The sequence below is a fragment of the Rhipicephalus sanguineus genome, chromosome 4 (assembly GCF_013339695.2).
Source record: "Rhipicephalus sanguineus isolate Rsan-2018 chromosome 4, BIME_Rsan_1.4, whole genome shotgun sequence".
Classification (NCBI taxonomy): domain Eukaryota; kingdom Metazoa; phylum Arthropoda; class Arachnida; order Ixodida; family Ixodidae; genus Rhipicephalus; species Rhipicephalus sanguineus.
Window position 1 is genome coordinate 126283045 of NC_051179.1, and position 12834 is coordinate 126295878.

A 12834-nucleotide genomic window follows, 5' to 3' on the forward strand; every position below is an offset into this window, starting at 1 on the left:
CGCCGGCTATCGCTTGCGCAACCGAGCGCGCCCGCGGAGTGGTTGGTTTCAAACGCGCGCCTTCTTCGATCATTTCTCTTGCTTTCCATGTGCTGCCACGCTTCGGGAATACGTGGAATTTTTTTCATGCGCCGATGTCTCTCCGTTGTTGCTTTTTTTATGCTTCGCAAAACGGCGCGCCGGCTATCGCTTGCGCAACCGAGCGCGCCCGCGGAGTGGTTGGTTTCAAACGCGCGCCTTCTTCGATCATTTCTCTTGCTTTCCATGTGCTGCCACGCTTCGGGAATACGTGGAATTTTTTTCATGCGCCGATGTCTCTCCGTTGTTGCTTTTTTTATGCTTCGCAAAACGGCGCGCCGGCTATCGCTTGCGCAACCGAGCGCGCCCGCGGAGTGGTTGGTTTCAAACGCGCGCCTTCTTCGATCATTTCTCTTGCTTGGAATGTGCTGCCACGCTTCGGGAATATGTGGAATTTTTTTTAATGCGCCGATGTCTCTTCGTCGTTCTTTTTTTTTTTCGAAAGCCGCGCGGCGGCGTTCAGTTGCGCATCGGAACGCGCGCACGCGGTGCGGCTGGTTTCGATTTCGTTCTTCGGGTGGTTTTCGCTTCTTGCGCCCGCAAAACTGATGGCTGTTTGGATTCTAATCTCTCAAAGGGTGACCGCTTGTTACTTTCTCGTTTATTGCTCCCCGTGGCGCGATTAAATCTGTTTCCGTGCGGCGCTAAATTACACAAACGACGCCGCCGTGATTGCGTTTCCTGTTTTGGGATGTCGGAGAAACTAACTACGTCTTGTTGGCGATAAGGAGAAGGATTACTGTAGATTTTTCACTCGTTTTGCTTTCCGAACGAGCGCACAGCCATAGAGTTTTCTTCCGTGCGCTCACTGACGCAGTTCGCTTACGCTATGGAAACGCGCGCCGGTGAGTCGAGCAGCGATTCTTCCGATGCGGACTATTCCCCAAATGCCGAATCAGAATCTGATTAATTGATTTTCACTTTGTGAGACGATGATTTTTTTACGAGTTTAGACTTCTATGGCGATCACGGAGCGACATCTGAAAAGCGTGCGCGGCGAGCCATGCTTCAATGACTATGACACGCTGCAAAGTTTTTAGTGTTAGAGCACGAACATTTTTAACCGGAAAATTGCTCGGGTGCGCTTTTTTTCGTATGTCTGTGAGCTATCTTTAATACAATGCATAACTTTTATTTATAAAAAGCGGTTAAGCTTTTTTTTTCAGGATTTTGCTTGATTTTACTACGAATAAACGATGTGTATGTAACAACAAAAATGATTTTTTTGTGACTTTACTGTCACAAAAAAAAATTTTAGACAATTTTTTTCTTAAATAGAATCGTCTGAAGAATTTATTTCAGCAATAAAAAAATTACACATTTTTGGACTGGATTTCGCGAAAAAATTCGACCCTCAAAGGGTTAAGGAGACAAGAAATAGGAAATGAAACAATGAAGTAGTGATGTCAATAATTTTTGATGGCCTATTTTCTACGAATCGTAAGATGCACCTTACTCACCGCACGCCGATTTGCCCGTGCGTTCGGCTGCTGTCGTTCCGAATCAAGACGTCGCGAACTTCCAATTACCGTACACACACAACTTCTATTACACATATCAACAGTTGAACAGCAAGCACGGTGCGCAAGCAAGCTATGCGTCAGTGATCAGTCGAAGGACGCAATGTTGAATGTTCTCGATGTTGTTCGATAACGTTCTCGAGTGCAGTGAACCTGAACACCGACTGCAAAGCTAGCGCAAACAGTCAAGATTCACCAAATGTCGAAGTAAATGGCATCTCGCACGATGTCACTGCGCTAATGCAACTATGTTTACAGATCCGGACCTAGCGAACACGCCCGGGCGTGACACGAAAAGAGAAAGCCATGAAGAGAGTTCGCGAGCACATGGCAACATTCGCCGTACGTTTCATTAGTTACACCGCTAACTGCGCAGTTGATTCATACTTGTCGATGACTCGAAATCACTTCTAATATCCTCTTGAAGAAACACACACACACAATGCCGTTCTGCCGAGCGTAACACGGCACTGAGGCTAAAAGATCGGTCACTTCTCAACACACGCTAGCAACGCACCGGACGGTCTGGAAGGGACATGGCCGCCGCCACCCAATGTTGCCCGCGTGCAGCCTACCTTTGCGGTACTGTGATTTTCCAGTGACTCTAGCTAAATCTGCTGAGAATCACAGCGATCACAGCTCTCACAGCGCGTCTCGTACGTGTAGCTAAAAGCGTTTCAGATGTCGTGCACGTAACGTACGCGTACTTTTCACGTTTGCGTACGAGAAGTCCCCACGTGCGTGAATTTAAAACTGTCTAGTAGCTGCCGGGCAGTGATGGACGCACGGTAGTTGCAGGGCGTCCATCACGGGCCGCTTTTCTTGCTATAGCATTCATTGCTTCGCCCTTGCGGCGAAACTGTGATTTTTAACGCGATAGCGTTAAAGAGCTCGTATCGCAGAAATTCCGCCGTCGGCGTCGGCACCGTTGGTTGTGAGCGAAAAATCATCATCTTGTCCGTGACCGAAAAATCGAAAAAGCTGCAAATAAAATAAATAATAAAAATGTTGGGTCCGAGTGAGCATCGAACCCAGGCCGTCTGCGTGGCAAGCAGGTGTTCTACCACACAGCCACGCCTCTGCTTGGAGATCCACTGAAAGTAACTTTGATGAGATCCACTGAAAGTAACTTTGATGCTTCCCAAAAATACGCGTCCTGTATACCGGTGTCACAGTACGAGATGCAATATTGCAGTAATATTGCGTGGTACAAGCGTACATTGCCATCGAGCGTCACACCACGTCAATATCATAACGACTTGGTGGTTTAAAGACAGCCACCCATTACAAAAAGCACACACATTACTGCGCGTATTCCCTTAAGACCCCGTAGTGGGTGCATCGCAGCTTCGAAAAAGGTTCTCGCGCATAATTGCTCCTGGTTTAAAGCATGCTACCCATTACATAAGGTACACACCTTATTGCGCGCATTCTGGTAAACACTCGTAGTGTTCGAAGTGCGCACTAGGGGCAGGATATTGCTATCGCGTTCAACTCTTAAAGGCGAAGCTTAAGCGTCCCCCAATTTTTTTTGGTTTCCTTGTTTGATGGTCATGTAGTGGACATGGTACACTGAGCGTATAAAATGTCATCGGAGCCACGGAATCATAAAGCCGCATGGAAGTTAGCGCTCACGCTGTCGTCTTTACCTCCCTTCTAGCCCTACTTTTATTTTACTCCGAGTTGCGCTAAACACTCGGAACGTCACAGTAGTGAACGTCAGATCACTCTCAGAACGTCATAGTCACCTGTCATATCTCCCTCTTTCTCTTCCCTTTCCATTTAACCCTGCGAGTGATAGCAGGCTAGACAGACGCTTTCCAGGCCAACCTGTCATCCTTCCTCTTCATTAAATATTACCGTGTTCCTCTGCAGCTGCTCTTTCGTCCCTGCGTCTCTCTCGCTCCAGTCACGCCACGTGATCCGCTGCGGAGAGGCGTCGCAGCTGCGGTACCACGTGAGCAGGGGTCGGCAACCTTGTGAGTCGGAGGGCCGAGTTACATGAAGTCAACACAGCGGGGGCCGGACGACAAATTAGGGGGGGGGGGGGGCATTGCAGGCAAAGAGAAAAAATTCGGAGAATTGACAGTAATGCACAAAACTGGCCGAATTTTGGCTATGCTTTTGGCTAAGTGTGAAGGTGCGGGACAATGACAAATGGGAGCGATCTTTGTTCCTTTCAAACCCCATTTAAGATCAAAACTGCCATGTCGGCTTTCACATGGGAAGTGACAAGGGGGTGGGGGGTTCCGACGTCGTGCCGGGGACCGCATATATAATACTGCCCAGCGGGCCGCATGCGGCCCGCGGACAAAGTTGCCGACCCCTGGTTTAACGGATGCCTTACCGGTGCTTAGTCCCACTTCGTCGCTCGGTCTCGCCATGGATCGCCCGCCGGCTAGGGCGTCTGCGTGCGCTCCAAATCTCAAAAATTGCACGTAACTTGAGACATCCAGCACTGAATTTTAGTGGCGATGCATTATTACAAGCACAATGCCATGTTGGACAGCCTGGAAGCATCGTTTCTAAGTGGCACATATGATACACTGAAATTGCTGCATTTCCTGTATGGATGCAATAGAAGCAACTTTAAGGGGAGACACTGGTCTGGGAGTCGGAAAAATTTTGAAAAAAACAATTTTCTGAAATATTTTTTTTTTATATAATCTAGAAGGTCTAAAAAAGTCATTTCCTAAATATTAGACATGTGATGCACACTTGTCGAGTTATTTGGTCTCTAAGTCAGTTTCATGACCATTTTTGCTCACCAAAGCGCCAAAGCACCTCAAAAAGTCCCATTCAATAGCGCACCGTGCAGGAACCACATTAAGTAGCACAGCCATTTTGGTCTCATTTGAAACACACTTTTCTATTAGCTGTTCCTAGCACAAGAACGCTTTTCATCTAGCAGAGGCGAAGCCATTGCGCTTAAAAAAAAGTGCTCGCACAGCATTGGTACATTTCTATCACACGGGGTAAATTATTCCTTCCATCTTGGATGCTTGAGGATGCTTCTGCTAGACAGTGGTGCATAATCACATTGTCCGCCATTTTGCGGAGATGCCCAATTGATGACAGTGATTTGGTAGGCAGTCGTTAGAAGTTCAGAATTGCTCGTGCATTCGGGAGGAAGTGATATCGACAGCTGCAAGAATGCAGCATATCACCAGCGAGACCAGAGTGAAAAGAAACTATACTAAGAAGAATAATGATGACTATGTTCCTGGTGGCTTCTACTATCCTAAGAACACCAATTCAGGCCTTTTCCAGTTCAAAATAAGTGCCCACCATGTTCCTAAACTTCTCATTTTCTCAAAACCACATTTTTCATCACATTATAGGCTGTTGCCCACAGTATCTTTTGATGTAGCAGTCAGATTTTGATCATTTTTGCGGTATTTGAAAGCTTATGCATTGATTAGTGCAAGAAAACCAAGAAATTGGTACATTTTTATTAATAACTGTGATTTAATTAGCAGTAAAATTAAGCAACAGTTTCTGATTTCTCATTAGTGTACTTGTTAAGGCCATAACTTTTGAATGGATACAGTTAAAAATTAAGTTATGGTTATGTTGCACTCTTTGGTCTTTATAGGATGAAGCGATATCAAATTCATAAAGGTATTTTGTGAGAAAGCTGTCAAAAGTCTGGGCAGAATGCAAGTGTATGAAACACTCAATATCTTACAATCCGTGCACGATAGACAAAAAGTAATTGTATATTTGTTTTCAGCAGTCGAAAATACATATTGTGTGTAAATTTCAGCCAGAAATACTAAAAATTGAGACAAGCGGTTTTCAGAGTGTCTCCCCTTAAGCTCTCATCAGTGAAACTGCACAATCGTGGGGCTCAATAAACTGCGCAATCCTCAGTGATCCGCATAACATGACCTGCATAACATCACTAGCGCTTGCCAAGCAAGGAAGACAACCACGAGATCCAGAATCTTGGAGCATGTGAGGACGCAATTTATTTCTCCTTCAGAAACTACATACATTTCTTTTTAAACTTCTCCTATATATATATAATATGTATAATGTATATATAACAAGTCTCTCATTCCAGGGTGAGGCAAAAAAGAAGAAAAACAAGAACAAAGAGAGGGACAACACAGCTTCGCATTCTTTTTCTCGCTTCCAGATGAAAAAAAGACAAATGGACACTCAAGAAAATGGGCACGAAAACTTGATGCACGCGCACATTCATTTATCGCCGTGTCCCAGCAACGAAAGTGGCACCCAGTGTGCACCGCGCCTTCCTTCCCGCTCGCGGCAACACCGATCCCCCTCGCACTCCTCTCCGCTCTAGCAGCACACCTGCACGTGGGAAAAGCCCACTCGCGCGTGTCAAAGGATCTCTCTCGCTGTTCGGCCCGCACTTCTGCTGGCAGTCCAATTGCGGCGAACAGTCGCTACCTTCTTCACTCACTGTAAGCTTGCAGTTCATCGGGTGAGGGCGCAGTGCAGGGACACCATTTACATAAATAGAGCGCTCAATTTTGTTAGACAAAAGAAGAAAAGAAGCTTGTCACATAACCGGCCCCACGCGGAACTGTGGCTGCCCCTGTTTGCAGAGTCCTCGGCCTCGTCCACCGTTCGTTCCCAGTAGTCCACTGCTGTCCGATCGCTCTCGCGAGCGTCGGCAGGAAGCGAATGGCCTGCCCCGTTTTGATCAGCACTAATGCAGATTTAACACTGGTCCTGTCTCCCAGCCACTCGACACTCTTAGAGAGAAAAAAAAAATACGAAGTGGGCTCGGGACTAAAGAAATAAAATACACAAGGTAGCACACCCAAAAGTACTGTACAACCAGCCCCACTCGCAAACGTAGCTCCACCTCAGGCACGCGACAATGACGAGCGCACACACAGACACGGACCGCGGATAAGGAGGTGGCGAAGTGCTCGGCTGCGCCAAGAGGGAGAAAAAAAAATACCACTCGGCTAGACACCCAGAGCAGCAGAATAAAGGAAGGGATGCCCCTTGCAACAAGACACTAACACGCACGCATATGTACCCGGTACATGTTACACGGAAGTCTCACGCACAAGACAGACACACAGCGCGCCCTGAACCAGCAGGCTGGGGAACAGTGAAACAGCAGTGGGGGGGAATGTTGCTCTACTGCACTTCTCGAGACTGAAAGACGCAGCTATGAATGGCAAAGAAAAAAAAATAAAGTTAAGCGCAGGGAGCAAGGCCCACCAAGGCTCTTCTGCAACAATGGAGTTAAGGTGGAGTAAAAAAAAAAATTAAGGGTTCTGTGGGACAGAAGAGGTCAGGCCAAACGCGAAGGGGCAGGATGCGTCGAGTAGCAGTCTGTTCAACCACCCATCGTCGTCGTCGGGGGGAAGTGTGCCTACATGCTGTAGCCTTGGTAGCCTGGCATGGGTGCCCCATAGGGAGGTGCGTAACCGGGTGCACCCAACATGCCTGGTGGTGCTGTCAACATTAGCTGGGGTTCCGGGGCTGCAAGAGAGGAAGCGGAGTGTCGTGATAAGCATGCGACTGTCACAGCCTCGTATGCCGTGCAATGAACAAGCTAGAGTCTCTGATGGGACAGAAATTTACAGAAGACAAACGAAAAGCGCAGTTTGAAAAATCGCATTTACAGTTACCTTGTGTAACTCAACTGTTCTACCCCTGGAACAAGCAAAAGGTCCACTTGAACACATTGATCTTACTGGCAGCAATGAAAAGTCATTATGAAATTGTGGATAAACACGCTGTGTCATACCAGGATAAAAAATACGTTGTGTTCTATGGAAATGAACTTGTATAGTTAAATACTTCATTATATCAAGAACTTCATCAGAACGAAGTTCATTATATCAAGGTTTAACTGCATCAGACACTTTTTAACACGAAAGTGTTTTATGCCGGGGTCCACCACAGCTACACTGACGCATTTCTGTCACGGATATGACGTAAAATATAAAGACTAACATACGGCAAAGAAAAAACTACAAGTTCCGCCACCAGGAGTCGAACTTACGACCCCTCGATCCCCAGCGCGCAGCGCAAAACGACTCCACCACAGAAGGCACGTTCCTCATCATACTAACGGCGTGCTATTTATATACACCATTTGCCGGTGGCGGTACTCTGAGGTCGGTGGTACATCAGCACGTTTTCATCATCACTAGCGAGATGGCTCGAAGGGCGCGGTTGCTCGTGCGCGTGCGCTTATCTTGTACGTCTTGCACTCTCGCCGCAAGATTATGTTGAAGTTAGAGAGCACGAGGATCACTTCGCTCACTGCAGCGGCTGCTTTTGCGAAAGGAGCGCGCTGCTCACAAACAAATAAGTTACAACTGTGACAGTTGGCGCTCATCCTTGGTATACTTGTGCGTTCGTTTCGTGCGTTCTCCTCTGTATTTGACCAGTGCACTTTAACTGTCGAGCTGTGATAGTTGTTAGTTCGCGCTCATCATGTGTATGTTCCTTCCGTGCGTCCTTTCTGCTTGAGCAGTGCGTTGCAAATTTTGAGCAGCTTGCAGTTCTTCGCATGACATTACAACTTGTTGCTATAGCGTTCATTCCTTCGCCCTCGGGGCGAAACAATACACAACAAACACTACACTACGTCTGTCAAGACATTTTACTTTCGTGTTATACCGATTCCGATGACAGATGGATCAGCCATGGTTTTTTTGGTTATGCGCTAAAAAAAATTCAATACAGTATAACCTCATTAAAACCGACCTTTATATTCTGTTGGTCTGTTGTAAAGGGAGTATGTAAAATTGAAGTTCTGTTACAACAGACTTATGTAAACACTGAATGGGGTCTGTTATAACCGGAGATAATTGGAAGTCACAAACGTGGTCAAAGAACGGATGAATTCTTAATGGGGGACGCGACTTTCTTACCGCAGAAAATAACAAAAAAAAAAAAACAATTTTCTGAAAGTCGCGTTTTCAGTTTCTGTAGCCCCTTTTCTATTCGATTCCAAAATATCTTCACTGAAAACCACATGGAAGTGCTGTAAAAAATTTGTTGCGCTTGCCGAGGTGGCGAAAATTAATGCAGAAATGTAAAAAACTGCGTTTTCCAAAAAATTATAGCTCCGCGATGGCGCAACCGGGCGCCACCATTCTGGGCTCGTCGGAAAGAGCATTTTTCCGTATTCAAATTCCCGCTTCAGCTAGATCCTCCATTCAGAAACAAGCGGACAAAAAGCAAACGTTTGACGTTCGTTTCGAGGCCTTCGATTGGCTGCTTCTGCCATGTTGCTCCAGCTCGTCTCGCCATTGGACCGATGGTTGCTCCAGGAGAGCGTAGTCTGTTGCTTGTGCGTTGCGAGCTCACGGCTGACGAAAATTATGCTACTTAGCGACGCGTTCTGTGCTCATGGGTCGACGATCATTTAGAATATAATTACACTTTACTTTGGCTGCCTGAAGCGGAAGCTCAATCGTTGGATTACAATATCGTGCCGCACTCAATCACGAACATCGCAGACATGCATCTCGGACTGACTGTAATAGCATTGACTCGTTGGAACTGCGGTTAGAGGTTCTGCTCATCAGCACTTCAGACCTCGTGACGAAGACCATCTGGGGACAACTGTTTGTACTCGTGATCGAGCATGACATACTTAGAAACATTGGGCAACGCAGCGATGCACGTCGCAGCCGAGCTTTCTGCTTGAAGTCGTGGCTAGGCCTAACTACGCCCACATATGAGACGAATCCGAACTTGGCGGGCAAGAACACCACGCTAGGGCACATGCGAAAGCGAAGAAGCCGCAATGTGCTCCGTCGCAAGCAACAAATCACATCGCCCACAGGCTCCTCGGAACCGCGGATGGGCAATTTATGCTTCATGCGTATCCCCCGGCCGAGCTCACCGTGCAGTGACTGCTCGAAGCAGTGGTGGCGGCGGCTAGCATATTCGCGCGTCGGCGCCGCAAAACGCAAGACCAAGCACACTGCGCACAGATTTTTTGTTGCCGCGGCTAGGCATAACTGATCAGTGACAGATGGGAGATCGGCGGCCTTTGTACATCAATATCTGGTGCGCTGCTCCCATCCCGAAAGTATGCCAAGCGATGTTTGAAGTCTGAAGTTATTGAATTTGGAATGTCCGTGGTAGAAAGTCCGTTGTAAAGGGGTCCTGACCACCTTGCTGGCCTGACACTTTAGACAATTATATCCGAATGTCCGTTGTACCAGAATCCGTTGTAAATGAAGCTCAATCAACAGAACAGATACAGAGGTTGGCATAACGCCGCAAATTGGTCTGTAGTATCCGAATGTCTGTTTTAAGCAGATCCACTGTAACGAGGTTATACTGTATTCACACTTTACAACGAGGAAAGAATAAATCAGCATGCCTTGGCCTACAGTTTTGTGACATGAAAGGCTTTGCTTTCATCATTTTCAGTGCAGCACACCAGACCCACATGTTGAAAGCAACTTGTTCAGAAAAGGCTCACCGTAGACAAGGGGCTTCTGTTCATTCTGTGCAGATTCTTCCAGCCTCTGGTTCTCGTTCTCTTCTAGCTTGTCAACCTGCAGCACACAAAGCATACGCATTTACTCTTTGCAGTCATGCCACGTACACACCATATTTATTCTGCATCATTATATTCAATTATTGCCTATATAGAACCCTTTCCATGTCACCTCTGAAATCGCACGCATATTTCCCATTTCAAACTGGGCCAGATATCAAATGGATATACCGAACTGCCTCTCCAGGGGCACGATCTATAATTCCATCACAGAATGGAATGCATCACGCGAGGGAGTAAACAGCCAATCAGTGAAAGGGAAGCACCCCGGAAGAAAGTCACGCTTTGACCACCTGCTGGGGGACCATATAATGAATTCAGAAATGTTTTGAACGCATGAAGAAATACAGAATTACAATGACTGAATATCATTATTTCAGGCACTGTTTTTCAAAGCTTGAAATCTGAGAGCAGGATGACTATTTGTGTTAAAGTCTTAAGGCGCTAGGTGGTGTTGCAACTTCACAAGATTGTACGTGGTGGTGGCCAATTTCGCAATCTGATGGCGCGAGATTGGATTAACCCAGACACAAAGCAGGCTAATTCACTTCTCTAACTAGAGCAGTTACATTTTGATCCAATCCAAGTTGTCTGGAGACCATTCTATATTCGTTCCATTGGATGGAACGGTGTCTCCATCTGTTCATCTGTTCTGTGCCCGTTCTTTGCTAGCAGACTATAAAATGATTGACAGCATTGTCTTTTCCAACGTTCAATGTATACCTGTGAGCCTCAGCTACAGTGAACTAGACCAATCCTGTAAAGCAAGGTATAACAATCTATCATAGAATATGCACAAGATCACGCCCTAGAGCACATGCGCATCGTTGACAGGTGCTAGGCTTTCCCGCAACACACCTGAATACTATAGGATTGATGCAGTGGGTGTTCCTGAATTGTACACACTAGGCTACTAGTGCATATTAATAGCTCCCATACTTCTCAACTGCTTGCTCTCCAGTGACAATCTATAGGCTTTCCCGCAAAACCCTAAAATATTGTGGTGCCGCAGTTGGCACTCCCGACAGTTGCGCACTAGGGTGCATGCCTGCATATATAGCGCCGAAGGCACCATCTGAACGTAGCAGCATACAGTCTCACCGTCTTTATTTTGATAACTCATTGCATTTGACACACTGACCGGTTGTCACAATGTCCGATGTTATCTTCTGAAGCCTGTTCCGAGATGATGCAATTACTAGAGGTGATGAACATTAGAAGTTTAGTTTTTATTTCTTTTTTTTTTCTTCTTGTGTCTTGTGAAGACTACAAGAACAGCAAGAACACATGACTGCAAACTACACTGCATCTCAAAGGTTGTAGATGTTCATATGCACATGCTGAGGTGCCTTTCGTGTTTAGTTTTCTGTGGTGGTGTCCGTTCCTAATCTTTATAATTTGTGTGGTGATATACACTCTGTGCAGTTAGCAAAGACAGTTGTCATCGTAAATGTATACAGTTAAACCTTGTTAATATGTGCTGGCTGGAAATGTGGCATAACGGCAGACTATGCTGTAGTAAACATGAACCACCAAATTCAAATTTGCATCTCCTGATGTGCACCACTGCCACAAACAAAGAATTACAGCGCCACAGCAAATATCACCAAAAGTACCCACTACAAAGCCTTGTCTTCCTTTCTGCCAAACAGCAGAAACGATTCTGGCCCTCTCGCACGATGATCCGATGGCGCAGTGGCGATGACGAGAATTTTGAAGCTATGACATGGTACCGAACCCGCGGCTGACACAGCAACAGAACATATGGACACATGTAACAACTTTCCGTGATGCATGTGTGCAATTCTGTACCACAATCTGCTACTGGAGTGCAAACGGACACCGTTCATTGAAACGCAGTAGTGCCTGCCACATGGGGCCAGTTGTCCTACACCAGTTGCATGCGTTGCATACTCGGCTCATGCCGCGACTGCTGGGCTGCTTGATGTACCATACATGTGCGTTTGCTGTGGGTGTCTTCTTCAAACAGTTTCACTCGCGACCATCCACAGATGTGGTCAATGTGGCAACGACGAGCTTCCTGCAAGCGATGCTCACTCTGCATCTCTGCAATTGAGGCGGCAGCGGATGGAAGCATGTTTGGGTTGTTGCCTAATAAAAGTGTACAGTACACTCGCAAAACAGTCAGTGCACGTTTGGTGTGATAGTTTCAGTGCAGCAAGGTTTCTCGCCACGCATGACACTCAACTTACCAGCGAGCTGCTTTCATTTCTACAAAACGATACGCACTTGAATGCGCTATGGCACAACGAGGCGTTCCACGACGCTAAGGCTGTTGCCTATTAAAAGCTTGCAGTACGCTTAGAATCGCTCTATGCCAGATGCATGGCTGTACAGACGGCTAAAGATGCTTATTGTGATAGGATTGTTGGCGATAAGTCATACTGGAATGTTCATCGGTGGCTGCCATATTGCCTTGGTTCTTTTCCAATGCTTATCCACAATTGCAAGAAAGTCTGGATCATTGACCAGCCTCTGCAGTTCTTGAAAAGACAAAGCCTTTTGCGGCACCTTGTGGTGTCGGCGACTTTAGTGGCAAAGGTAACTTATGCCACAAACAGTTATCGCGGTAAGCAGAGTGCACACTAACCGGTAGGCATGGGATGAGCCACTATGGCTTAAGCGATCAGCGGATAAAAGCTCTATGAAACTGGGATTCATTGCAACTACACTTCTAACAGTACGTTTAAGGTGGGC

At 46.5% G+C, this 12834-nt stretch overlaps 1 protein-coding gene across 1 annotated transcript in view; it reads right to left on the reverse strand.

Annotated features, from left to right (window-relative positions):
* Window positions 1-5544: 5544 nt before the first annotated feature.
* Window positions 5545-12834, reverse strand: part of LOC119390645 (clathrin heavy chain 1) — a 53175-nt gene continuing 45885 nt past the window's right edge. The window contains exons 10-11 of the mRNA XM_037658253.2: window positions 10039-10114; window positions 5545-7067 (exon numbers count right to left, since the gene is read on the reverse strand). Of these exons, the coding sequence (XP_037514181.1) occupies window positions 6958-7067; window positions 10039-10114 (186 nt within the window). The 3' untranslated portion in view covers window positions 5545-6957. The remainder of the gene's footprint in view (window positions 7068-10038; window positions 10115-12834) is intronic.